At 43.3% G+C, this 27893-nt stretch overlaps 1 protein-coding gene across 4 annotated transcripts in view; it reads left to right on the forward strand.

The window, feature by feature from the left end:
* The window catches only part of TRPM8 (transient receptor potential cation channel subfamily M member 8), a 103045-nt gene extending 82712 nt beyond the window's left edge, over positions 1-20333 (forward strand). For all 4 annotated transcript variants that reach the window (XM_072640725.1, XM_072640727.1, XM_072640726.1 and 1 more), the window contains exons 18-26: positions 2326-2417; positions 5276-5417; positions 5639-5810; positions 7674-7851; positions 9968-10158; positions 10690-10789; positions 10987-11020; positions 13353-13444; positions 17860-20333. In XM_072640725.1, coding sequence (XP_072496826.1) covers positions 2326-2417; positions 5276-5417; positions 5639-5810; positions 7674-7851; positions 9968-10158; positions 10690-10789; positions 10987-11020; positions 13353-13403 — 960 coding nt within the window. In that variant the 3' untranslated portion in view covers positions 13404-13444; positions 17860-20333. The remainder of the gene's footprint in view (positions 1-2325; positions 2418-5275; positions 5418-5638; positions 5811-7673; positions 7852-9967; positions 10159-10689; positions 10790-10986; positions 11021-13352; positions 13445-17859) is intronic.
* Positions 20334-27893: the final 7560 nt, after the last annotated feature.

Below are 27893 nucleotides of genomic sequence, written 5' to 3' on the forward strand. Positions count from 1 at the left end.
GTGGGGAAAGGCATTCTAGGGGTATATGGGGATCTAATGAGGAGGTAATTGCCAATTTGGGGGACCAGAGGAAGCTTTTGGAAAAAGTGGGATTTGAGTAGGGTCTGATGAATAAGAATAGGCTGCGTGCAGCTTGGGAGGAGGACTGTGTAATAGAGAGAGGAAGGGAAAGGAGACTGGGCAGTACAGGATGTGTTACAAGGACACATGCTTCATGGTTGAAGCATGAAAAGGGTGGAGAAGAGTGGGAGGAGACAGGGCTAGACAAAGAGACGCATTAGATTATGGAGGACCTTGAAGGAAAGAGGGAAGGTTCTTGAGGAAAGGAGTTAAGTCAAAGTATCATTTGTTGGTTATCATCCTTCATTCTCTAAGACGACCAAAATGACATCTCTGTGCTAGAGTCAAGTTCCAGTGTGTCTGACTGTGACTGATCAAACCAATATGAGCTCAGAATGCTCTACCACAGACTGGGCACAGATAGTCCACGTGAACATTTGGAGTGGATTCTCTAAATTTGCCCATCCATTTGCATTTTCTTTGAGCTACTACAATTCTGCTTTACTCATAGAGCACAGCACCCTTTCTGATGTGGCCATGCCATGTTAAGCAGTCCTATGCTAGTGTCTCCCATGTCTCAGTTCCAAAGTTCTTAAGAGAGATCTTGAGTGTCTTTCTATCGCTTCTTCTGACCACCTTGTGAACACCTAAGGCATCGTGGCATAATAGAGAAGGCACAGTACTTTAGGTCAAGGGGACCTAGGTTCAAATTCACCTTAGACATTTACTAGCTGAGTGACTCTGGGCAAGTCATTTAACTTGTCTGCCTCAGTTTCCTCAAAGAATCTCTTAAAGAAATTCTCAAAGAAAATTTAAATTCATGACCTCTGAGATCCCTGCCAGCTCTAAACCTATGATCTATGGGTAAAAATAATTTCTTTGGCCACCATGTAAAAGGCATATTTTCTGAAGAGACCAATAGGAAGATAAAGAGAATCTGTACATGTGTGAGATGGGGGAACAGAAAGGAGGAATTAGGAAAAATCTCTCAGGAAGGTGGAAACCACTGGATTTGGTCATCGATTGTATTTGAGAGGCATTGTGGTTTAGTTGTGTCTAACTCTTTGTGGCCCCATCTGGGGTTTTCTTGGCAGAGGTACTGAAGTGGTTGGCCATTTCCTTCTCTGACTCATTTGACAGATGAGGAAACTGAGACAAACAAGATTAAGTGACTTTCCCAAGGTCACAGCTAGTATCTGAGGCCAGATTTGAACCCAGATCTTCCTGAGTCTAGGCCTGGTATTCTATCTACTATATTCTGCTGCCCAGCAGATGACTTGAGTTTAAATGTCAGCTCTCAGACTTGCTACTTAGGGCAAATCCCTTTCCCTCCCTAGGCCTCAGCTTCCTCCTGTGTAAAATGAAGGAATTGGGCTCATTGGCCTTGTAGGTCCAGCTCTGGATCTATGCTCCCAAGATTCTCTAGGACTATAAGCTCAGGAGACTTGCAGATCCTCACTGGGAGATAAAACTCCTTCACTGGCATTTCCCTGATTATCCCTCCCCCTTCAAATGACCAGGCATCTAATTCTACAACATCACAATGACTGACCTTTCTAAAGAACTTTATCAACATCTTATCTGACCCTCTCAACAGCCATGTAGGGTAATCACTAGAGCTATTATCCCTATTTTACAGATGATGAAACTGAGGCTCAAAGATGTTACATGACCTGTCTGTATCTAATTCCATAAAAATGGAGTGTCAAAGGTAGAACTCTCCTGTTTCGGAGTCTAGGGCTGGACTTCAGATTGGTAGATTTTGGTTGGTTTCTTAGTAGCTATTTCACCTTGGGCATTCATCTTGCAGGTCTCTTCTGACTCCACAGTCCTCTGGGGTCTATGGGATAAGGAGGGAGCATCCTGGAGAATCTGTAAAATCCAGGTTGGGTATGATGGATGGATACATAGACAGGCAGGCAGACAGGCAGATAAACAGGCAGACAGACAAATGGATGGATGGACAGACAGAGAGAGAGAGAGAGAGAGAGAGAGAAAGGCAGGCAGGCAGACAGACATGCTGTCAGCATGTCTTTTCCACTTTCAGGACAACATCAAGAATGGTCCTAGCTCTCAGGATATCCAGATATTAGTCAGAAGGTTACAGTATATCTTTGTCCCTTGAACACCTCCCTCACACAGTTGCTATAAATGAGCTGGTAATGGAGAAATGAAATTGAGTAAAGGACATCTGGAGAATGGGGTAATGTGGGCATTGAATCCTTTAATGATGGTTTTCTAATCCTTCCTTCTTCTACCCTACAGTGGTACATGAATGGCCTTAAGTACTTTACTGACCTGTGGAATGTCATGGACACTCTTGGATTATTTTACTTCATAGCAGGGATTGTCTTCCGGTAAGAAACTTACCTGGTCTTTCTAGACCGTGCACTGTCTGAGCTCTTCAGTGTGCAGTTAAATGGAGAAAGAGTTAAAATTCAGATGCACTACACCACCAGTGATGGGTGTGGGGTCTACATCACAATGAGCCATGGATGATATCTCCAAATTGAACACTCAGCAAGAAACTTCCCACTCCCTTGCCCCATAACAGACATGCTAAAGTCTCTTCTGATAAAAAGTAGATGTCTCTCACCACTGGGAAATCCACTGGTTTTGGGGAAGGAGTGCTGGACCTTAGAGTTAAAAGACTTGGATTTCAATTCCAACTCATGGGGCTTTGGCCAAGTGACTTGACTTCCATAAGTTTCAGTTGCCCTATTTGTAAGATGGGGATAACAATACTTTATAGACTGTCTACATCACAGAAACATTATGAAGATGGTAACTGGAGCACTGGAAATGACCTTAGAGTTAAGCTAATCAAACCCCTTCATTTTATAGATGAGGAAACTGAGGTCCATAGTGTCTAAGTGACTTGCCCAAAGAAGGTCACTCTAATAGAATCACAGAATTTAAGAGCAGGAAGAGGACTTAGCAGCCCCCTAGTTCAGCCTCTACATAAAAGAAATCCCCACTAAGGCATACCCAACTGGCCACTTACTCTCTGCTTCAAGATGGCCAAGTAAGGGTCTCACCTCTCCAGCAGTCCCACTACTTAGGATGTTCCCTCTAATGACATAGTCCCAACCCATCCACAGCTGCCTGTCCATCCCATATGATACAAATAGTATCTAAGACTATATGTAAATAGCAGAAAGCATTCTGCTATAACCATAAATTAAGTCAGTCCCCTTGATCCCAAAGCTTCCAGAAGGTAGTCTATAGTCCTGACAGGGTAATAAGGTCTCCAGACAGCTTAGAAGAGTCTCTTTCTACCAGAAACAGGGCATCTGGCAATTCCCCAACTTCCTGCCAAGGGCAGATCTCTTAGAAGGAGACGGCTAGGGTAATGCCTCCTCTCCATCTGGCCACAAGAAAGGACTAATAATGAAACAGAAGATGTGAGAACCTCGGGAGAAGTTGCCCCACCATTGGAGTATCCAGCAGAGGCCACATAGCTACCTCTTGGGGATGCTGTCCAGAGGAATTCTACTTTTGGTGGGAGTTTGGACTAGGAGACCTCCCAGGTCTTTTCTAGGTCTCACTAGTCTGTGCTTTAAAAAGTAACAAAAATGAAGTTTCTGTGATTCTGGATTCTGTCAGCAGGTCCTTTTGCTCAGGGCTCCTGATGGTCTGGCTATTTGCACACCAGAGAGAACAACCAATGCTCAGCCTCAAAGCCAATAGACACTACAGATTGAGAATAACTCTGGATCACCTCTGGTGCACATCTGGGCATTAGAAAACATCCCTGATTTTTCTCTTCTGATTGACTAAATTAAATGGTTCACTTTTGAGGATTCCATGCAGGCTAGTTGTGAACTGAGTGGACAGTGAAGAAAAGGATTGAGGAATCCACCCCAGTCATCCACCATTAACAGAACTTCTTTACTCGGGAAGGTTGTTCCCACCTCCATGCTTTTACCACACCTGGAATGCTTTCCTACCTCCTTTTCACCTCTCAGATACCTGGTCTTCCTTCAAGACTCAGCTTAAAAGCTGTCTTCTCCAGGAGGCCTTTCTTGCCTTCCCCCCCACCCCAATCCCAACACCACTAGTTCCTCACCTCTGAGTTCATTCCTTTGGAGGTGTCTTGTAAGTACCTATTTATACTGTCTCCCTTGGTGGGAGATGAGGTCCCTAAGAGCACAGACTCTTTTTGCTTCTGTTGCTTTAGCCCCAACAGATATGATATAATAGGAGAAGATAGTACAGAACAGAACAGGACAGAACATTACAAAACCTAAGTGCTTAATAAATGCTTATGGCTCAAGTGTTATTCCAGTAGGGAGCTGTGCCAAGAATTGAATGAAGCCAATTGCTATCATTCAGAGCACCTAGTCTCTCCCTCCCTTCCTCCCTCCTTCCATGGCATTCTCCTGACACTGTTGGACAGATCCCTTTTGACTTTGGACCATTTCCTGAAGTGAGACCACCTTTTCACCTTTGTCTTGCCCAAGAAATCAGTCAAAGATTATTATTTCAAATTGAGCCTTTGTAGTTGGAAAAGTAAGGCCAATCCATGTGTCAGATGCCACATTGGGTACTGGTGATACAAACAGAGACTCTCCTTCTTCTCAAGGAGCTTATATTCTCTCAATGGAGACAACTTGCACAGATGTAAACATTTGCACAATATATACAAACTAAATACAATATAATAATACAACACAATAACAAAACACAAAATAGATACATTTGAGAGCAGAAGGAAGGCACTAAGGAGCTGGGGGAGGGAATCAGGAAAGGTTTCATGTAGAATTTAGTGCTTCAGCCAAATCTGGAAAGAAACATCACAGGCTGGGCTTGCAATAGCTCATTTCCAGGAGGAAGCAAGTGTGTGCACCCCAGGTGGTCCTTAACACTGCAGTCCTGGAAAGGGAAATGGCCTCCTCTTCCTTCTTTCTATTAACATTCTGTTCCACTGTTCTCAGGACCATATTGTCCACCCTGTGAGCTGCATCTACTTTGCGTTTTTGGTGAGAAGTGACAGCACAGATGTGCAGATCCATCCATTTAGAACTGCCAGTATGGCCTTTTCCACGATTAATCCTGGTCTCCTTAGTGCTCACATACACAAGGATAACCTCACTTCCTTGTCAAAGGAGAATATACTTGCAAAAGATTTCACATCCTTTGTTTTTGCTGTAACAAAGACAAAGGACTTCTAAAACGATTCTTTCTTCCACACTCCTTTTTTTCTTCTCAACAGGCTCCACTCCTCCAACAAAAGCTCTCTATATTCCGGACGTGTCATCTTTTGCCTAGATTATATCATTTTCACTCTGAGGCTCATCCATATTTTCACTGTGAGCAGGAATCTGGGGCCCAAAATCATCATGCTGCAGAGGATGGTAAGCTCATGAACAGGGACAGAAGAAAGTACTCTGCCCAAGGATTTGGACCAATCAAGGAGAGAAAGAGGTCTTATGGTGTTGTCCCAAAGGAAACTTTTCCAGGCTAAAGTCTGACAAATTCTGACTGTGGCCAATTGTCCCTTAACAAGCATTTATCAGGAGATGAGGAGCTGGTGGATGAGACACTGACAGGTTTCTCCATCCTCCTCCTCCTCCAGCTAATCGACGTCTTCTTCTTCCTGTTCCTCTTTGCGGTTTGGATGGTGGCCTTTGGAGTGGCCCGTCAAGGCATCCTGAGACAGAATGAGCATCGCTGGGAGTGGATCTTCCGCTCAGTGATCTATGAGCCCTACCTGGCCATGTTCGGCCAGGTGCCCAGTGATGTGGATGGTAATCAACAGTTCACTTTCAGTCATGGGATGTGGCTGGGATCTAATGCTTTATTTTGTGTCTGGGGAAGGGTAGCAATTCCCTGTAGCAGGGGAGGTCAGGGACTGTTTTGGTTTTGTCTTATTATCTCCAGTGTCTGGCATGCAGTAAGTGAGTAAAATATTTATTGAATTGTTGAGTAGAGCTTAAGGGAAGTAGCCTCATTCTCCATGCACTTCTCAAGATAATTGTCATTTCCCAGGTGGCCTGTGGCTCAATTTAGACACATTCTTCCAGTCTGAAAGCTGACCCAAAGAGGATTCTTTATTATTAGAAACCATTTCCTTAGCCTTGCCAATGTGCTTCAAAAATTGTAGGCTATGAAATTGTCTTTAGCACATAGATCAGGAAGGCAAAAACTGAATTCTTTCATGTCAGAGCATGAAAACAAGTTGCTGGGTATTACATTTCTATCAGTGAGATATTCCCCAAGGGTTCAGATGAATCCCCTCCATCTTTATATCCCTAATATCTGCCACATAGTAGGTGATTAATAAATGTTTGTTGATTGATGCAATGGGAAGAACATTGAATTTGGAGCTGGAAGACCTAGGGTGACATCCTACTTTCACTTTTTATTGCCTGTGTCACCTTGGGCAAGTCACTGGACATCTTGGACCTCAAGCTTCCTGGAGTGGGAAATGACGGGCTGGTACAGTGACTTCTGAAGGTCTCTTCCACTATGGAATTAACACTATTTTCAACTTTAATCAAATTACCTTCCCCACATCTGCCCCGTGTGTATCTTGTATGTGCCTGGTTATGTATCCAATGTTGCCCCCGTTGAAATGTAAGCACTTGAAGGAGAGGAACTGTTTTTTATTTTCTTTGTATTCTCAGTGCTTCACCAAAGCTTGGCATGTAAGAGATACTGAATAAATGTTCACTGACTGACTAATTGATTGTAGTGGACATAGGCATGGATCTTTTCTAAGCCTAACTCTGCAAGACATGGTAACCCAAACACAGGATCCCTAGAGACTAATCAGGGAGTTACCAGAGCAGTGTCTTTTGACACCAATACCCTGGGTGGGCTCCATGGATTCAGCCACAAGTTCACAAAATACTGTATTTACATACTCTATCACCTGTAGCTAAACCTCCAACTTACCTGCAGTTGGAGGGACCAATAGGGACTGGACCTGCAATTCCATTGGAATAGGGAACTCCCAGGTGAGGAAACCGCCTCCTGAAATCCAAGTCAACCCTTCTTCTGCAGCTTCTAGTCTAGAGAGGTGCCCAGTGCACTAAGTGATTAAGTGAAATGCCCAGGGTCACCAGGTCAGTATGTGGCAAAACTTGAACGGAAGTCTCCTGACTCCAAGGCTGGCTCTCTATCTACCACCCCATATAACACCACATTGTATACAGCTTCCTAGGTCTTCAGTCTCTTGGTCTGTTGAGAGGAAAATGTTTAAGTGGCTCTCATTTGCATGGAGAAAACAAAGAAGGCAGTGGAGAGGAAGCCTCCAGAAAAGCCTCTCTGGAATCCTCTGGCCCACATGGAGCTTTCCCCTGGAGCAGCCTCCTGTTTCTTGGATAATAAAAATCACAATCCACATTTCCAGAGTTTGCCCAGTGCTCCATAAATGTGGGCTCCTTTCATCCTCCCAGCAGTCCTGGGGGTTGGCGCCATTCTTATTCCCACTTTGCTGACAGGAAAACTTAAGCAGGCAGAGATTAAGTGACTGACCCAGAGACACACCACTAACCAATAGAGACCAGATTTGAACTCGGAGCATTCATGTGCCATAGCTGAAACACCTCCCTCCTCCCTCCACTCCTCCCAGAGCATTATTGACTTGTCTTTCTCTCCTGCCTTAGGTACCACTTATGATCTTTCCCATTGCACATTCACTGGGAATGAATCCAAACCTCTTTGTGTGGAACTGGATGAAAACAGGCTGCCTCGATTCCCCGAGTGGATCACCATCCCTCTCGTATGCATCTATATGCTCTCAACCAACATCCTGCTTGTGAACCTGCTGGTTGCCATGTTTGGGTATGTCCTGGGGCAGCTCCCCAGTTGGAGGGGGGGGAAAGGAGGTCTTCAGGATATAGGTCGTAATGTAGGGTCTTTGGAGAGACTATATTCCCAATATACTCTACCCTTCCTTCCCTTTTTCTCTCCTTTCTACATTTCATCTTCTCTCATTTCCTTTTTCTTCAATAAGCATTGATTAAGCACCTAGTGTGTGCTAGACATTGTAGTAGGCTCTGGAGTTTCAAAGATAAAAATGAAACAATCCCTGCCCTCAAGGCACTTCTATTCTTATTGAGAGTGGACAACTGTTAGACAGATAAATCAGCAAACTGTGCCCGGTAAATCCAAGTGATGGCAGGGAGGAGAAGTTGTAGCACTTGGGGGAGGGGGTGAAGGGAAAACCTTGTGTGGGAGGTGGTTTTAGAAGTTAGGGTTTCTAGGAGGCAGAGATGAGGAAGGTCATTCAAGATATGAGAGATGAATAGGGCAAAGGATCAGGAAGAGAAGATGCTTTGCTACTTACAAAAGCAAAGAGGTCAGTTTGGCTGAAATGTAGAGTGTGTGGGAAGCAATGTTCACCAAACCTTGGATTGCTCCGACATAAGAAATAAGCCCAACTTTAGTGCCACCCCCTCCAGAAAGCCTTTCATGATTGCCCTCAGCTGAACTCCATCTATTTTTCCTTATATTCTCTGTGAGAGATCATGGTGATGAGGCCAGTTGCCATGGCACCAGCTGCCTCCTATGGAGGTCTCTCCCTGCTTGGCCAGAGAAAGTCCCTCTGAAGACCTTCCTGGCTGAGACCCTGGTTAATTTTGTGGCTCCGTTTCTGGAGAGAGTAAGCCCCCTGAGGGCAGCGGTAGCCCCAGTTCTTGACACAGTGCCTGGCATAGTGGAGAGACTTTCTGTCTGAGCAATTTATTGAGCATTTTGAAGCTTGGAAACACCAAAAGTTAGTTTGTAAAGGTCCTTAGAATTACTCTCCCGATCTCCTCAGCCCAGAGGAAAGCATAAGACTCACTGGCTTGTGGGAATCCCCACTGGTGAGCAGATTTCACAGTCTGCAACAGCCTCTACCTGAGAAGAGCACTAGGAATGAGACCTGGGTTCCAGGTGCCTTAAAGGAAGTCATTTTATATCTCTAACCCTGTTTGCTCATCTTTATAATGGGAAGAGCACAGAATGTGGAGGGGGAGGACATGGGCTAGAATCTTGACTCTTCCTTGGCTACCTTGACACCTTGGGCAAATCCCCTTTCTGAGCCTCAGTTCCCTCATCTGTAAAACAAGAGGGTTGTACTAGATGACCTCTGAGACCCTTTCCAGAGCTATATTCTCTGAACTTTACAAAGGAAAGGGCTAGACTAGGTGACCTTGGAGTTGCCTTTCACCTCTGGATCCTGCACCCTGGAGCTAGATCTAATCTTGGCTCAGCCATTTACCTCCTGAGTGACCTTGAACAAGTTACTTCCCTCCTTTGAGCCTCAGTTTTCTCTTCTGCAAAATGAGGGGGTTGGACCACAAAGTCTCTTCCCTAGAAATCCCTTGATCCATTAATCTTAATCTGTCAGCTTGGTCATATTTACCAGGAAAAGTTAATGGCAATCTAAATGTACCCTTGGTGGTTTAAAGAAGCTGCCCACAGTTCCCTCCTGTATTAAGAGTAAAAGGAAACAGCTGTAAATGTCTGAAAGGATTCTGCCTTCACATTATCAATCAAGAGCTCTGTGTGGATGCTCAAAAGCATTCAGAAGACTTCACGTTCAATTACCGTATCTAGACACCAGCTTCCAAAGTCAGCCTTTGTAGTGCATGGCAGCCTTGCGAGCAGTAAGCAGCTCAATTGGCCTTGAAGACAGTGTTCTCCTACAGATCTAATCAGAAAATAATTGACTTTTGAGAGAGGCAATGTGATGAGAGACAATGACAAGGCACAAAGTTGGATTTGGAAATAGGACTTGGATTTAGATCCTGCCCCCATCACTTATGACTTGGGTAAACTTGGTGAGTCTTTTAACTTCTCTTGGTCTCATTCTCCCCATCTGTAAAAAGGATGGCTTCTAGGTTGGAGCTCACCTTGACTGAGTCAGTCAGAGTATGCAGGTCACGCTGCCCCCTTTCATTCTCCCTGCCAGGTACACGGTGGGAACTGTGCAAGAAAACAATGACCAGGTGTGGAAATTCCAGCGTTACTTCCTGGTCCAGGAGTACTGCAGCCGCCTCAACATCCCCTTCCCCTTTGTGATCTTTGCTTACTTCTACATGGTGGTGAAAAAATGCTTCAAGTGCTGCTGCAAAGAAAAACATACCGAGTCCTCAGCTTGCTGTGAGTGGTGTCTGCCTTCTGCATCAGAGTCAGACTGGACCCAATCACCCCTCTGGAGCACATTACAATAGGGCAGATTTGGTGGTAGTGTTCACATCTTGACACTGAATGATTCTATACAGGTGAGGGAGAGGGAGAGACAGAGACAGAGAGGCAGAGAGACAGAGAAACAGAGACAGAGACACGGAGACAGAGAATCAGACACAGAGGCAGAGAGACAGATAAAGAGACAGCTGGTCGTTGGAATCAGGTGAGCCAGGATTGGTTCTCAGTTCATTACTAACCACCTGTGTGATCTGGGCAGCTCTGAGAACCTCTCTGGCCTTCCATTTCCTCATCTGTTAAATGAGGGTGTGGGGTTGCATCAGGCCAAAGAATGTCATCCAACAAGAATTTTTAAGCACCAACTAGACAAGGCACTGAAGCTCTGTCCATCCCCTCCAGGCACTAATCCTTCTCTGAGGGTGGGGGGAGTGAGGACAAAATATTTACGCAAATCAATACAGGTTCTTCTTTGCCTTTTTATTCAAGGTGTAACAAATGAGGACAATGAAACCCTGGCATGGGAAGCTGTAATGAAAGAAAACTACCTTGTCAAGAGCAACACCAAAGCCAATGACCATTCCGAAGAGTATGTCAGTGCGCCATTTTGTTCCTTTTCCTCTTAAGGCCAATGAGCTTGCCCAGCTTCCTTTACCTCAATTCCCCAGTCATTTGGTAGCTGACCATTTCTTTAAGGGGGCATGAAACCTTCTTGGGAAAGCACATGCCTGTCAGAGAGGCTATAAAATGGACTTTAACAACTCTTACCTTCTCTCCTCTTTGCAGAATGAGACAACGATTTAGACAGCTGGATACAAAGGTAATGTACTCTTATGGGGTGGGAGTGGGGCAGGCTTTGGGCTCCACTGTCTAACTTACGTATAATCAGACATCAGCCACCATACGCAAGACCCAAAAACACGCCACTGTGTGTTTGCAGTAGGAAGAGACCTCAAGAGTCATCTAGCTCACCCACTTCATTTTACAGAGGAGAAAACTGAGGCCCAGAGAGGTGAAAGGGATTATTCAAGGTTATTACCTTGAACTCAAGTCCTCTGACTCCCAATCCCAGGTTCTCTACTATAGCCCTCTGCAAATATACAGTCCAGCCTTAACTTTAAATGTTTCTTCTGTGGGGACTTGGTGCCACATTGGATCACAGATTTAGAGCTAGAAGAGATCTTAGGGATTCTCCGGTCCGGTCCGGTCCTTTAATGTTAGAGATGATAAAACTGAGACCTGAAGAGGGCCAGCCTTTCAGCAGCAGAGCCAGGACTTGAACCCAGGTCCTCTGACTCCAAGCATTTTTTCTCCTACATTGGACTACCTTCTGAGTCTCTTGGGAAGTAAGGTCCTGGGCTGTCACTGGCACCATTGCAGCCTTTGTATGGGCCATAATTGCCTTATCAGCCCCTCAAAGTCATGGCCTAGATGTCCTAGGGCCCTCCTGCCCTCCTCACTCTCCCAAGCTATCTCCCTCAGCAACCACTGATCAGAAAAGCAAGACCTCTGCTGTTGTTTTAGGGGTCCCAGGGTCTTGGCTGGCCAGTGGATCACTCCTGCTCCAATCTTTATCTCCTGGACCTTTGGGGTGTATCTAGCATCTAATGAAGTCAGAGCAAAACAAACATATAAAACTTGTTGCCCCCAGGGATGGTCAAACTGATAACATGAATGAGTACAAAGAGAGTTCCAATCAATTTCTGAATATTACAGCCATAATGACTTCTTTAGAAGATAGTGGATCTTGACATGGGATGGTCGTCAGAAGCCATTTGGTCCTCTCACTACAACGCCAGGTTAGATTCATGAATTTTGAAGGTGAACAAATGTAATGAGCTCTTCTCAGTGCCACTGTCAGAGATATAACACTGATCAGTATGGACCATTATTCTGGCCCATTGTAACATTTCTTAGGTTTCTTTGTAAGTTAGATATAGAAGAATGAAGTCTTTCTGACCATGTTTACATGGAGCTCACATCATGAAGTCTAATCATCTACTCCATTCTGGAACCCTCTCTCTATGCATCTGTAAAGCATTATCAGACAATCAGTGAACAAGCATTTATTAAGGGCTTATTGTATGCAAAGCAGTGACCTAAGTGTTGGGATACAAAGAAAGGAAAAAGGAACACGCTCCTTACCCTTGAGGAGCACATGGTCTGATGGAGAAGACAGCATGGTAATAGTGATCTACACACAAGATACATACAGAGTAGGTGGAGGGCAGTCTCAGAAGGAATAAGACTTATCTTCAGACAATTAAAGTCCCCAGTGATATTTGTGTCCTCTTAAGAAAAAGTCTCATAAGCTTGTCACATAGCAAGAGCAAAGGATGCTTGGTGAATAGCCTGAGGGTTCCACTGATATCTCTGTCAAGTCATTAAAACTCAAAGTAGGCCCCCTAGCACATTGGGTGGCCCCCATTGAGGGGTAGAACGTCTGGGTAGACATGAACAAGAGTTGCACAGGCTGGGCAGGCTGGGATTAATTAGGGTCAGCATCATTGGAGAAAATATCCCAGTCATGAAGATCACAGCCACATTTGATGAAAAGGGAGATGGAGAAAGCATTGTGTACGTTACAACCATGTTTGACCAGAACTGTTTCTTGGAGTAAGTGATCAAGCCAGTGAGAAGTCAGCTGGGTAAATATTATGCTGGATCCATGTTGTTTTACCAGTTATTCAAAATCAGATTTATGAATTCAAATGATCTGCACATTTCCTGCCTGATAATTAAGTGAAATGTGAAGCACTGAGGTTCACTTGTTTTCCTGTATGTAATTTTTGATGAAGAAGTTTGGTCTCCTATTTGTACAATTGGGGAACAGGGCACCACATGTGCATTGACTGGCCTGGTTGTTTGTAACATCATGTTCACGTAGGGTCAATTCTAACAACTCATTGCACATGACCAAACCTAACCCATTATCTGGGAGGGTAGTGTTCATTTGCTAACAGCTTACCTATTTGCTTTCAGGAACTATGTGATGAAGTATGGAATGAATGAGGATAACATATAATGTATTCACTGTCCTCAGCACTTAGTTTCTATATCCAGTCTATAGATAAGGCCCAGTACAATAATCAGGAATGTGTTTGGCTAATTTGTAATTAATATCAGTCCTGTTTTTTTTTTCTTTTTCAAAGCTGAATGATCTCAAAGGTCTTCTGAAAGAGATTGCCAATAAAATAAAATAAATTAACACAAAACTCAATCAGAAACCACAAATTGGAGCCAGGTAAGTGTGTTTCCCAGACTTCTTAAATCTGGACTCCCACTGGCATGTTTCAGTTAGCTTTAAGTCAAATACATTCTTCAACTGTGGTCCTATCTAATGCATGATTAAGCTGCTGCTGGCAATAGGTACATTTCCAAAAAGCCCCTTCAAAAAAATTTTTTAAACTCACTGATTTAAAACCCTTAAACATGTGTTACAGTAAAATGAAAGATGAAAGCCCTGACTTCCAGACTCTGCTCAGTAATCCAATCATTTCGTTTCTGGTGTGCTAGAGCTGTCCAAGTGCTGAAAAAAAGTTGGGCGGTGATATTACAAAGAAAGCATAGGTTTAGGAGATGATCTGTTGCAGGGAATTAGAGAGGCTTTGAGCAAGAATTAGACTGGTCAGTGATGAAAAAACAGAGCTTGTTGATATGTTTAATTCAAAAGAGAATACCCGAAGGCTTTGCTAGAGATTCCTAAGTCTAGGAGCTCAAAGTGGTGAGTGAGGGACAAGAAGTCCACTAGGACAGCACCCACCCCACAATTGGGGTACAGAAAGCATAAAATTGGAGTAACACCCACCTGCCTTGCTGTCACCAAGCCATGATGCCACTTGTGCCTTTCTGTGCCCGCTGTTTTTGCCTGTAGGGATTGTCTTCCCCGAGGCAAGTATAAGCTCCTCCAGGACAATTACCCTTTAGATACTTGTTTCTTAGCTTAGCCTGGCACGTAGCAATAAATTCTGTTTCCTACATTCCTTCAGCAGTTAGTAAAACCATACTGCAATCTTTACTACAACTAGCATTCTTCGAAAAATACAAGAAAGGAGAGGGAACGAACAAGAAGAGTGGTTAATCATAGATATCTGAAGTTGTTTTTCAGCTACACGTTAAATACATTAAAGAAAAATCTGGGTTTGAATCCTGTCTCTGATGCTGGCTAGCCATTTGTTGCTGGGAGAGCTACTTAGCCTCAGTTTCCTCATCTGTAAAATGAAGATCATAAAACATGTACTACTGACAACATAGGATTGTTGTGAGGAAAGTAGTGTGTATGCCCTAAATTATTGTGAACTGTTACTATTGCTGTACTCTGAATCATCCTATAACGCCATCTTTGGTCAGGGTCTCTTGTGGAATGGTTTTAAAGTGACCAATTTTTGGTTAAAAGTGGGATAGTTAAAAGTGACCAGATTTAAAAACAGGAAGCCAAATGGTACAGTGGATAGAGTATCAGGTCTAGAGTCAGGAAGACTCATCTTCCTGAGCTCAAATCTGGCCTCAGATACTAACTACCTGTATGACCCTGGAGAAGTCACTTCACCCTGCTTGCCTCAGTTTCCTCATTTGTAAAATGAGTTGGAGAAGGAAATGGCAAACCACTCCAATATCTCTGCCAAGAAAACCCCAAATGGGGTGCTGGAGAATCAAAAACAAATGAAATAGCTCAACAACAACATTGCCTCATGAGGCCCCTCTAATCCTTTCCCAAAAACCTCATTATCACAGCATTCCAAGCTTCAAAGGGGAAGCTAAGCCACACAGTATCCTTGAAAGAGAATCAAACAATACTCAAGAATACATTTAAAAAGCATTTGTGCTTCGTTTAACCATTTAAGAGTGAGATGAAAGTATAATTAGGTTGTTCTTATAATTAATTGTGCCCTCAAATTTTAAACATTTGCCATTCTCTATATCTTACCTTTTTTCTTTTTGGTCCAGACCCATGATTTCATTGATGTAGAGGTAAGACATTAAACGTAGCCTACATACTTCCAAATGCAGCTCAAACTAGATTAAAATAGAATTCCTATCTGATTTTAATGTGTTGATGTTTTCATTTTAAAAATCTATAAACGTTTTTTTTTTCCTCCAGCAACATGTGGTCCTCCCATGAGGATTGTTATGCATGATTTTGTGGCCTCTTTTTCTTTTTGAGTTTGACATGATTGGTATGAGGAAACTACCAGTGAGGAAACTCTCTTTCCCAATTTAGATCAGCGCTTGCTCTGCAATGTAGTTTTATTTTCCTGGGGCACTGAGAGGTTAAAGTGACTTGCTCAGGGTCCCACTACCAAGATGAATCAGAGACAGAATTTGAGTCCTGGTCTTCCAGCAGCCAGGCTGACTGTTGAGCTACTGTGTCATGCCACTATATAAGGCTTCCTGTCCAAATATCACGAACACTCCCCAGGATTCAATACTCTTGAATTTTGGCAGATTTCAAAGATGGTACCAATTGTGTATGTATGAAAGTCCCTATGGAGCTCGTCATGCCCTTGTCTCTTAAGATTTCCAGCACTGTGGAGAGCGCCTCCCTTAGGAAGGAGCCTAACTGATCACTGGTCTTTCTTGAATAAGATGTACGTGGTTAGATAATTTAGACAGTTTGCTCTTTACTTCTTCAGTCATTGACTTCTCTTCTGTGATATCCCCTGGCTTGGTTTTATGCTCTACTTCCCTGCACAGAGATTTGATTCTGTAAGTACAGAAGCAGCCTAATGATCCTTGATGAGCCTTGCGCTCAGTCCTGGTTGATGGATCTTCTAACTGCAGAAGCACAGACTGCAATTTGTTTCAAAAGGTAGATGATGCCTCACCTAACTTCTCTGGTCATGCCTTTCCCCACAAAGGCAGGGTGAAGCAGTTGTTGCCCATCTCTGAAAGGATCATAGATTTAGAGATGAAAGAGATTTGAGAGGCCTTGGAGTCCAACCCCTTCATTTTACAGGGGAAGAAACTGAGGCAAAGAGGGGTTAAGAGACTTGCCCAGGGTCACATACCTAATAAATGTCTGAGGTGGGATCTGAACCCAGGTCTTCCTGGAACTCCAAGTCCAGGACCCTGTCCACTATACCAGACTACCTTTCAGTAAGGGAGAGTCTAGGGTAAGAGAGGGAAGAACCACTTACTGCAAGCCTTTAATTCAATTCAACCCATCAAGCGTTCATTAAGGGTCTGCTGTGTGTCAGGCAGAAAAGAAGTAAAAGCTCAGGAGAGTGGGAGCCAGGAAGCCCCAAAGTTCAAGTTCCACATTGACCACTAACTGGCTGTGTGATCCTGAACAAGTCACTTCAAAGTTCAGTGAACCAGGCAGCTCTCGAAGCTCTGAGCTGATCCGCAGGCATGCTGGAGTTTGCTCTACCCACAAAATCACAGATCAGAGCAGGGGAAAAGGCACCAGACCTATCATTAGATGTTACAGATTCAAAAGTTAAAACAAAACAAAGTGGAGATTTTTTAAACAATTCTTTAACCTAGGTGTAAATCCATCAGGGCTTTTTTTTTTATTATTGTCTTGCTTTTTTCCAAAGATAACATAAAGTTCACTGGGAGTGGAGTCTGTTTTGGATTTTTGTCTTTATGTCTCCAATGCAAGAGTCAGAACAATTACGTTGCCTGCCTCAGGAGCCCAGGCTGAGAAATCAGAAGAGATGGCATCTTTCCTCTGATATCTGTGCTGACTTTGGATGCAAATTAAAATAAGAATAGGGGCACAAGGGACTGCTCTTTTCTTCCTGCCACATAGACAATTGAGCATCATAGCGACACTGACCCTGATTCCAATCATAGCAGTTACAGCTGTAAGGAACTTTAGAGGTCATCTAGCTTTTCATTTTTTTGCAGGTAGCTAGGAGGCACCACAGTGCACAGGCCTGAAGTCAGGAAGACTCCTCTTTATGAGTTCAAATCTGACCTCAGACACTTAGTATCTGGGTGACCCTGGGCAAGTAATTTAACCCCATTTGCCTCAGTTTCCTTATCTGGAAAATGAGGTGGACAAGGAAATGGCAAACCATCCCAGTATCTCTGCCAAGAAAACCCAAATGGAGTCACAACAAATCAGATAATGTCTTTCATTTTACAGAGGAAGAAAGTGAATGATCTTGCTTAAGACCAGAGGCAGCCCTCAGCAAAGTCATGCCAGAATCCAAGGCTAACAGCTGGCCCAATCCCTGTCACATGATCCCATTATGACAACCCTTTTCCTATAATGGAAAAATTCCCCAAGTGGTGACTCATTTCTTCTGACTTAGCCTCAAGGTGCTGCTGTTCGGTCAGTGAAAATCTGTGCTCATGGGCTCTGAGATGAACATCTTTCTCTCTTTTCTCTCAGTATAAAATGGCAGCTGACCCTTTTCCTCATAGCTGGACAGCAGAGACCAAGCAGAGACCAAGCTCAATCCACATCTAGCTCTCTCCAGGGAGTTACTGTGTTTGAAAGGGGAGGTGGTGGTGTCATTTTGTCTTCAGCAATAAGGAAAATGACCTTAGAGGAAATGTGCCATGTTACATATTGGCTGAGTGGACTAATCACAAAACATCTGCTGAGATCTAAGTCAATGGTCAGAAGTCCTCAAGGAAAAAAACAATCATAAGAATCCATGGAGGTAGGAAATTGGTTCTAAAAGTGACTTTTCTCTGTTTTCACAGGGACCAACTCTGAACAGAGACATCTTAGGATCACCATAAACAATGGAAAGATGTGAAGAACTTGAATCAGCAGAAAGATCTAAAATGGCCCTACCTGCTGAGTGACTCTTCTCTCAGCTCCTGAGTTCAAGAAGGGCCCCTGGTCCAATTGATGTCTCAAAGGACAGGGCCCCATATTCATCCAAGAAGATGGACATCAGGGATGACATTGTGTGTTTCTTATTCCTCTTGACTCATCCTTGTTTCCTAGTCTGACTCTCAGCAAGTACTTTAGTACATTTTCTTCTTTCAAAGATTTCCTATTATTCAATCACTTGTGAACTCCTGGATCTCACAGGACAGTTCCTTATCTAGGAGCTAGACCAAGAGTTTTTCTGCCACTGGGTTAGTGATGGTGCAGTGGAAAGAGTGTTGAATTTGGAGTCAAAGGAACTGAGTTCAAAACACTGAAATATTGCTTACTACCTGTGTGACCTTGGATGAGTCATTTAGCCACTGTGGGTCTCAAATGTACCTTCTTCAAGTGTACCATGAGTAGTTTGAGCAAGATGGCCTCTGAGATCCTTCCCATATCTAAATCTTGAATTGTATGATCATCTTGTTAGTGTGTTCCTGATTGGTTCTCCCACCACATTCTCCTGCTTTACTCCCAAGCCATCAGTTTTCATCAGTGGTCCCAAGCTGGCATCCAGAAGAGCCATGCTGCTCAGTCCCAGAGTCTCTATTCTCATTTTCATGGATCTCTTCTCCCTATCGAAGATGACCCACAAGCTATGCCTTCCACAGTAAGATTTGTAAGGAATTCCCTACTGAAGGGAAAGGAAATTCTAGGACAAGGCCCAGTTTTGATTATTATAAAAAATGTATTTTCTATCAAGGGAGTATTAGAAGATTGTTCTAATTTGCTGAATGGAAAGGCCATGGTCCACTAGACTGTGATGCCACTAGAACATGAACACGAGGAACAGGAACATTCTGGGTAGTCATTCCCTTCTTCCTGTTGCTTCCCATTGGCCTCATGAGAGGGCTCTCCTCCCATGAGATGCAAGGATAAAGCCAGGACTTACACAGAAAATTGCAATGCTCAACGAAAATCTTCCACTCTTTGATTAAAAGGGAATAAATGCAGTCACCTTATTACTGTGAGGTAAACTGAATTAACTTAGAAGTTAATGCTAAGTCTCTCTGTGAGCCATTGTACTTTTCTGCTATCTTCAAAGCTTCCCAAGAAGTAATGGTGTCTTTGCCTAGGAAAACTGGAAAGTGTGGAAAGTTTATGGGGGAATTGTAACCTTGTAGAAATATGATTACAGAATTCAAACATGGATAGTGGAACATTTTGTCTTTACCCCCAAGGAAGCTTGAAAATGAATCTGATTTGAGGATTATCCACTTCACAATTTTAGGTGCTGAGAGTGGATTAGAAGCAATACTTGACTGAAATAAACAGACAAAAAGAGTCGATTACTAGGCCTTTCTAAGTTTTCCAAGTTAGCTTGGTGGCTTTTTGACCAAGATTGTCATGGTTCACCTTTCTTCACAGTACTGAGGATATACCCACAGTAATATTCTAGCATCCTCATCTCTTGAATCACCCATCTGCAAGGCACTCAGCTAGGAAGCTGTATAGTAAAGCCCAGAGAAAAAACAGTTCTAATCCCAAAGACTGGCGAATCTGGCTCTGTTGGAACAAAATCATGAAATCAGAGGAGGGAGTCAATAGTCTTTAAACTATATACTGGAATATATAGAATACCCCTTGTTGAGGGGCAAGGACTGTATCTCTGCATCAAGCAGCAGCAATTGTATAGTGGATAAAGTAGACTTAGAGTCAGGAAGACCTCTTAACATCACCTGCCTCAGTCTCTCCATCTGTAACATGAGGGGGCTGGGCTTGGTGCTCTCTAAGGCTCTTTTCAGGCCTAAATTTTAGATCCTATGCACCTACCAGAGTGCCTGGCACACAGTAGGCACTTACTTAATAAAGACTTGCTGAGTTTTTGCTAATTCTCCTTTGCAAGTTTCCATTTTAGATGGGAAGTAGGGCAGAGTCACCATCAAGTCACTGAGTAACCCAAGGCTAAGAGCACAAAAGCACATCCCTGTTTGGACAGGATACCTCACACAATTAAAGGTGACCCCTCGATTTAGGGGACAGAGATACACTGGGTCAAACCTCAGGATTCATTCATGGGAGAAGGATTCACTCTTCAAATGGGGATTGGACCAGTTTTTACATGTCCTGGTTTGGTTGTGAGAAAGTGCCAGCTTTTTACAACGTTGCTAATAAGGTGTCTCATCAAGCGCTGTAGAGTAGCTCGAACCCAAGGTGCTATGGCCATCCCTATGTATGGTACCAAATATGTTCACATGTACCTCAGTCCAACTACTGGCAATAGCCATGTAATCGAATTAAGTAGAGTGCAGCTTGGCTTTAAAGTTTAACCAAGAATTAAATATTATGCAAATTATAATATGTGGCCTCCTGGTTTCTTTGGAGTGGAGAACTTGGAATTTCTAACTTGGGGGGCCCAAGCCAGGGTTCTTGGCACTGCTCTAGTTACCAAGGCCTGTACCAGTCTGTTTGAGCTCTTTTCTCTCTGTGGGACCTTAGGGATGTCTCTTCACTTTGACTTTTGGTTCTTGTTTCTCCATCTGTAAAAGGAAGAGCCAGCAATGTCCATCTCAACTAAGTCCTCCCTTCCTGCCTTCTCCTCAGATGGTCTCCATTTTGTCTGGTTTATACATTGCACTTGTGAGCTGCCTCCTCCATCAGACTATGAGTTTCTCGGAGCAGGGACTCAGATTCTGCCTTTCTTCTACTCCCCAGGCTTAGCCCAGACTCTGGCACAAAGTCAGCTCTTAACAAGTACTTGTTGGCCCGACTTGCAAGTCTTAAAACACTATGTAACTGCTGGCTGATGCATTCTTGAAGTCCAACTATTCTACAGTGGATTTTCTTTGTGAAAAATCAAAGAGTTACTAAAACTGCCACCTGATAGGAACCCTGAGGCAGAAGTGATCCAACTTTGCCTGGAGCACAGAAGGGGACTTCCTTCACTTGGGAGGGGCCAAGTCATCTATATCTCTAGCTCCTGTGAGTCAGGAACAGCAACAAATGGGGAGGGAGGACCAGAGGGCCTGGAAGAAGACACCTCATCCCGGTTCAGGACTGGGGAAGAAGGCAGGTCATGAGGTCATCTGGTCCAACCCCCTCATTTTTAAGAGAAGGAAACTTAAAGGTCATGCCCAAGGTCTTATAACCTTCAGGACTTGAGAGTACTGTCAGTAGAGAGAAGGGAGAAGGGATGTACACCAATGGGGGGAGAGGTGGAATCACTGGAAATAATCACCCCATTCTGTGCACCCCACCAAGCAACACCCATACACCCACTCCTGTGCCTGGGACCTGACTCAGACTTGACTCCAGAGAGATGGAGGCAAGGACAGGGGGCACACAAGTCAACATTTTCCTCCCTCACCTCTCAGCATCTCTCCCTCCTCTGACAGGTGGGGAAGAGATAGTTATGGAAGCAGACCCAGTGAAGGAGAGTGTTGATGTCAGCTGGGATGGGTGATCTTTCTCCCCACTCTAGCTCTCGGACTCTGGTATGAAGATGATCCCACCCATCCCCCAAAACCCTACAACAATAACCTTCTGCCTACCAGGAGGCCCTCTGATACCACTGCTTTTCTCCTGGGCCACCCCTCCTTAATAGTCCCAGAAATGGGTCGATTTGTTCCCAATGCTTCTTAATACTTTCTGAGTCCTGGGCTCCTTGACAGTCAGTAAGAAGGTGCCTGCTGAGAACCATGTTTTTACATACAGAAAAATAAAATACACAGGATTACTAAGGAAGCCAATTATATTGGAATAATTATCAACCTATTTAAACAAAAGAGTCATAGACCCCAACTTGCATCCCCTCCTCCATGCACTGGTTACTCATGAATAGTTATTCAGCACTGCCCTTACCTGAGAGAATGGGCTCATTTTCAGAGACCAAAGGGTAGAAGAGACTGCCTCCAATGGGTGGAACAGACTTCCCCCAATTTCAAGAAATTGTTTGATTTCAAGAAGATGCCCTTTGACTGAGTGGCCCAGAACTGAAGTCCTGATGTAACCAGGTTGATTTCAAAGGATAAGGATGCATTGTGGAACACTCAAGAGCATCTAAAAACTCTGTTTTATTCAACCACATTTTTAAAAAAGGCTCAAGTTGTTTTTGGGGAAGAGCGGAATTTAGTGTAGCCCCATGATACTAAATACAAACACACACACACACACACACACACACACACAAATTTTCAAGAAACCTTACATATATGCGTATAGATATACACACATACATACATATATACATACATGCATATATACATACACACACACACAAAGCATAAATAATAAAAATCTCTTGCAAGCCATAATGCAACCCAGATTAATACTTCATCAAATCTGAAATAATGAGTAAGTCAAAGTACAAATCTTATATAAAGATTATATGAAAGACAATGACGAAGAAAAAATTTGCCCAAATTTGTGAGCTACAGTTAAAGTAGACCTAAGTGGAACAAACATACATCAACAAAACAGAAAAAGAGAGTACGTGAACTTCACGTGCATTTTTAAGTTATAAACTCAACAAATAAACAAAGCCAAAATAGGCACAGAATAAGAAATAGTGAAAGTTAAAGGAGAAATGGGAAAAAAATTTGAACTAAAAAAATGATGAGCAAGCCAAAAGCTAGTTCTTTGAAAGGACTAACAACCAAAGTCTATCAAGTGCTGACTATATGGCAGATATGATGCTCAGTGCTGAGGATACAAAGAAAGGCAGAGACCTGGGCCCTGCCTTCAAGAAGCTCAGGATCTGATAGGGAAAGACAGCCGCAAAAATATGTACCTATAAGACATATACAGTTTAAACAGGAGATGATTTCAAAAGGAAGGCACTAGCAGTGTGTGTAAGACAGATAGACAGACAGACAAACAGTCAGATAGACAGAGATGGGGGACCAGAAAAGTCCCTCTGCCAAAGATTCAGCTGTCCTGAAGAAAGCCAGACAAGACGGGAGGCACAGGTGAGGAGAGAAATCCTTCTGAGCATGAAAAACAGGCAATCAAGAAGCACACAGGAGTGAGAGGGAGGGTCATAGAGGCCAAGTAAACTGATGGAAGAGAATGTGTCTGGGAGTGAGGTCTAAGGAGACTGGAGAGGGAGGAAGAGACTGGGTTTTAAAGGTCTTTAAAAGTCAAACAGAATATCTGTTCCTGGACGTAATAGGGAGCCATGGGAGGTTAGTGAATATAGTGGTAACGTGGTCAAACCTGTGCTTTAGGAAAATCACTTTGATGGCTGAGAGAAAAATGAACTGGAGTGGGGAGAACCTTGAAGCTAGCATAACCCCAGCAGCTATTGCCATAGTCCAGATATGAGGTAACCAGGGCCTGCACCAGGCTTGGGAGCAGGGTCACAGGAAATAGGGGCATGTGATTATAGTGGAGAAAGTGAAAAAGAGAAGAGTCAAGGCTGACACCAAGGTAAGGAGCCTCAATGATGGGGAGAATCGTGATGTCCTCTACAGTAATAGGGGGAAAAGGATGGGGAGAATTTTGGGGAAAAGATAATAAGCTTTGGACATGATGAGTTTCAGATGTTTAGAGCACTTCCAATTCAAGATGTTCAGCAGGCCACTGGCAACGTAGAGCTGTAGCTCAGAAGAGAGGCTAGGGCTGGAGAGATAAATCTGAGAATCATCTGAGGGATGGGAACTGAGGAGCACACCAAAGGAGATAGTCTAGAGAGAGAAGAGAGAGCCAAGAATAGACTCTTGGGAGCCAAAAACAGTTGGTTGGCATGACCTGGAGGAAGATCCAGCAAAGAAGACAGAGGAGTGAGCAGACAGGTAGGAGGAAAGCCAGGAGAAAGTAATGTTGGGGGAAGAAAAAGAGGGGTGAAAGGATCCAGAAGAAGAGGGTGATTAACTGTGACACCAAAAAAGATCAGGAATGAGAAACAAATTTTACAAATAAGAGATCACTGATGACTTTGAAGGGAGACTTTGAAAGAAAATTTCAGTTGAGTAATGAGGTCAGAAGGCAGAGATTGAGAAGACATCTAGGTACTAACTATAGATGGACTTCTCAAGTTGTTTAGCCACAAAAAGGAGTAGAGAGGTAAGATGGTAACTAATGAAGATTGTAGGATCAGGTGAAGAGGTTTTTGCGAGGGAGATAGCCAGTAGACAGGGAGAGATTGAGATTGAGAGATTGACAACGACAGAGGGGGCAACCTGCCCCCTCCTACCTCTCCAGTGTCCTTGGACCTCCTTCCCAGACACATTCTCTTCCATGGAGTGACTTGGAGGAAAGAGGATGGAATGGAATGGATGTGATTTGGGGTGCTGGGAATGCTGAAATGTCAGGGTAGGGGGGATCTGCCTGGAAAGAATTCAAGCACTCAAATCTTCCAATCAAGGAGAAGTTTATTGTAACACCAGCATGGCAGGCAGATTCTTATTAATGGGAGCAAGACTGATGCTTATATACAAAAGGGACAGTGAAAGTATCTGGATGGGATTAAGGAATGGCAAGTAGTCTGGGCTGGACCAGTTACTACAGGGAAAGGATATTAAGCAGATTAATTAGGTGATCTAGATGGGATTAAGGAGTAAGTGGTATATGTAAGTAGCCTGGGTTGGGCCAAGAACACAATGAAAGAAAAATTAGGGGATCTAGGTGGGCTGGGGTGGGCCATGTGCCTTGGCCCAGTGATCTTGCTGCTATATGGGAAAATTGAGGGACTGGGTTGCTTTTAAAGGCATAGTCTTGGGGGCAGAGCCAAGATGGCGGACTAGAAAGACACACTTACGCAGGGTCCTCACCACAGCCCATAAAATACCTGTAGAGAGGTACTCTCAACAAATTTTGGAGCAGCACAAGTGGAGAACAACAGAGTGGAGGAGATTTCCAGGCCATGGTGATCTGAAAGGCCCATGGAAACATTGGTTGTGCTGGTCCTGGAGCCAAGTGTGGAGCTCAGCCCAGTGTTGGCCAAACGGTGGTGCTGCGTGATGAGATTCTGGGAGGAGGACACCTCCAGGGCAGAATTTCCAGTTGCAGTAGCAGATCCTCAGATCCCTTGGCCCACAGGCAACAAAGGTCAGTGACAGGTTTTATCAGCAGGACAGGAAGGGAGAAGTGCCTTCCCATAGCTCTGGCAACAGGCAGCAGCCACAGAGCCTGCACAGCAGCCCATACAGAAGCTCCATTGCTGGAGTGTAAAACCCCTGGTAGCACTGAAGAGCTGAATCTTACCTCAGCCCTGGGTGGAGGCCCTGGGTGAGCTGGTCTTTGTCTCAAACTGAATGGTGGCCCTGCCCATCCAGCTTATCTGAAAATCAGCCCCCAGTGCTGACTTGGGAACTGGAGGCCACGTGGCTGTGGAGAGGTATCTGCTAAGGTTCTGGGCACAAAGATCCCTCCCTGCATCCAGACCAGTACACGCTTGATTGTGTCACCTTGGAAGAACTGAGATCTCACAGATTCCCAGAGTATACCCTACTCTTGACAAAGGACCCAAAACTCAAGTAACTGGTTGGGAAAATGCCCAAAAAAGGGAAAAAAAATAAGACCATAGAAGGTTACTTTTTTGGTGAACAGATATCTCCTCCCGTCCTTTCAGAGGAGGAAGAACAATGCTTACCATCAGGGAAAGACTTAGAAGTCAAGGCTTCTGTATCCCAAACATCCAAAATAAATATGAAATGGGCTCAGGCCATGGAAGAGCTAAAAAAGGATTTTGAAAATCAAGTTAGAGAGGTGGAGGAAAAACTGGGAAAAGAAATGAGAGAGATGCAAGAAAAGCATTAAAAGCAGGTCAACACCTGGCTAAAGGAGACCTAAAAAAGTGCTGAAGAAAATAATACCTTGAAAAATAGGCTAACTCAATTGGCAAAAGAGGTTCAAAAAGTCAATGAGGAGAAAAATGCTTTCAAAAGCAGAGTTAGCCAAATGGAAAAGGAGGTCCAAAATCTCAAAGAAGATAATAGTTCTTTCAAAATTAGAATGGAAGAGATGGAGGCTAATGACTTTATGAGAAACCAAGAAATCACAAAACAAAACCAAAAGAATGAAAAAATGGAAGATAATGTGAAATATCTCATTGGAAAAACAACTGACCTGGAAAATAGATCCAAGAGACACAATATAAAAATTATGGGACTACCTGAAAGCCATGATCAAAAAAAGAGCCTAGACATCATCTTTCATGAAATTATGGAGGAAAACTGCTCTAATATTCTAGAACCAGAGGGCAAAATAAATATTGAAAGAATCCACTGATCACCACCTGAAAAAGATCCAAAAAGAGAAACTCCTAGGAATATTGTGGCCAAATTCCAGAGTTCCCAGGTCAAGGAGAAAATATTGCAAGCAGCTAGAAAGAAACAATTCAAGTATTGTGGAAATACAATCAGGATAACACAAGATCTAGCAGCTTCTACATTAAGGGATAGAAGGGCGTGGAATATCATATTCCAGAAGTCAAAGGAATTAGGACTAAAACCAAGAATCACCTACCCAGCAAAACTGAGTATAATACTTCAGGGGAAAAATTGGTCTTTCAATGAAATAGAGGACTTTCAAGCATTCTTCATGAAAAGACCAGAGCTAAAAAGAAAATTTGACTTTCAAACACAAGAATGAAGAGAAGCATGAAAAGGTAAACAGCAAAGAGAAGTCATAAGGGACTTATAAAAGTTGAACTGTTTACATTTCTACATGGAAAGACAATATTAGTAACTCTTGAAACTATTCAGTATCTGGGTACTGGGTGGGATTACACACACACAAATGCACACGCACACACACATAGAGACAGAGTGTGCAGAGTGAATTGAATAGGATGGGATCATATCTTAAAAAAATGAAATCAAGCAGTGAGAGAGAAATATATGGGAGGAGAAAGGGAGAAATGGAATGGGGCAAATTATCTCTCATAAAAGAGGCAAGCAAAAGATTTTTTAGTTTGGGGAAAAAGAGGGGAGGTAAGAGAAAAACATGAAGCTTACTCTCATCACATTCCACTAAAGGAAGGAATAAAATGCACACTCATTTTGGTATGAAAACCTATCTTACAATACAGGAAAGTGGGGGATAATGGGATAAACGGGGTGGGGGGGAAGATGGAAGGGAGGGCATGGGGAGGAGGGAGCAATTTGAGGTCGACACTCACGGGGAGGGTCAGGATCAAAAGAGAGAATAGAAGTAATTGGGGGCAGGATAGGATGGAGGGAAATATAGTTAGTCTTATACAACACGACTATTATGGAAGTCATTTGCAAAACTACACAGATTTGGCCTATATTGAATTGCTTGCCTTCCAAAGGGAGGGGGTGGGGAGGGAGGGAGGAAAAGAAGTTGGAACTCAAAGTTTTAGGAACAACTGTCAAGTACTGTTCTTGCCGCTAGGAAATAAGAAATACAGGTAAAGGGGTGTAGAAAGTTATTGGGCCAACAGGACAGAGGAGAGGATGGAGACAAGGGCAGAGAGGAATGATGGAGGAGAGAGCAAATTGGTGATGGGGGCAATTGGAATGCTTGGTGTTTTGGGAAGGGGGAGGGGACAAATGGGGAGAAAATTTGGAGCCAAAAATTCTGTGAAAATGAATGTTAAAAGTTAAATAAATAAATAAATTTTTAAAAAAATAAAAATAAAAAATAAATAAAAATTTAAAAAAAAAGAGGCATAAAGAGGTAAAAAGGGAAAAAAAACTTGTTATTCAATATGGGCAAGCTGTTTACATCCGTATTAGGGAAGATGATACTTGCTAATCTTGAGAATTGTATATTTATTATGATATTTAAAAGGGAGAGAGAAAGAGGGTATTAATTAAATAATATGATGATAAAAATGTGATTTAAGTGTGCAAAGGGATTGTAATGGGAGATGCGAAAAGGAGGAGGCAGAAAAAGGTAAACTACATCACAGGAAGATGCACAAAAACATATTGCAGTAGAAGGAAAGAGGGGA

The sequence above is a fragment of the Notamacropus eugenii genome, chromosome 2 (assembly GCF_028372415.1).
Source record: "Notamacropus eugenii isolate mMacEug1 chromosome 2, mMacEug1.pri_v2, whole genome shotgun sequence".
NCBI lineage: Eukaryota > Metazoa > Chordata > Mammalia > Diprotodontia > Macropodidae > Notamacropus > Notamacropus eugenii.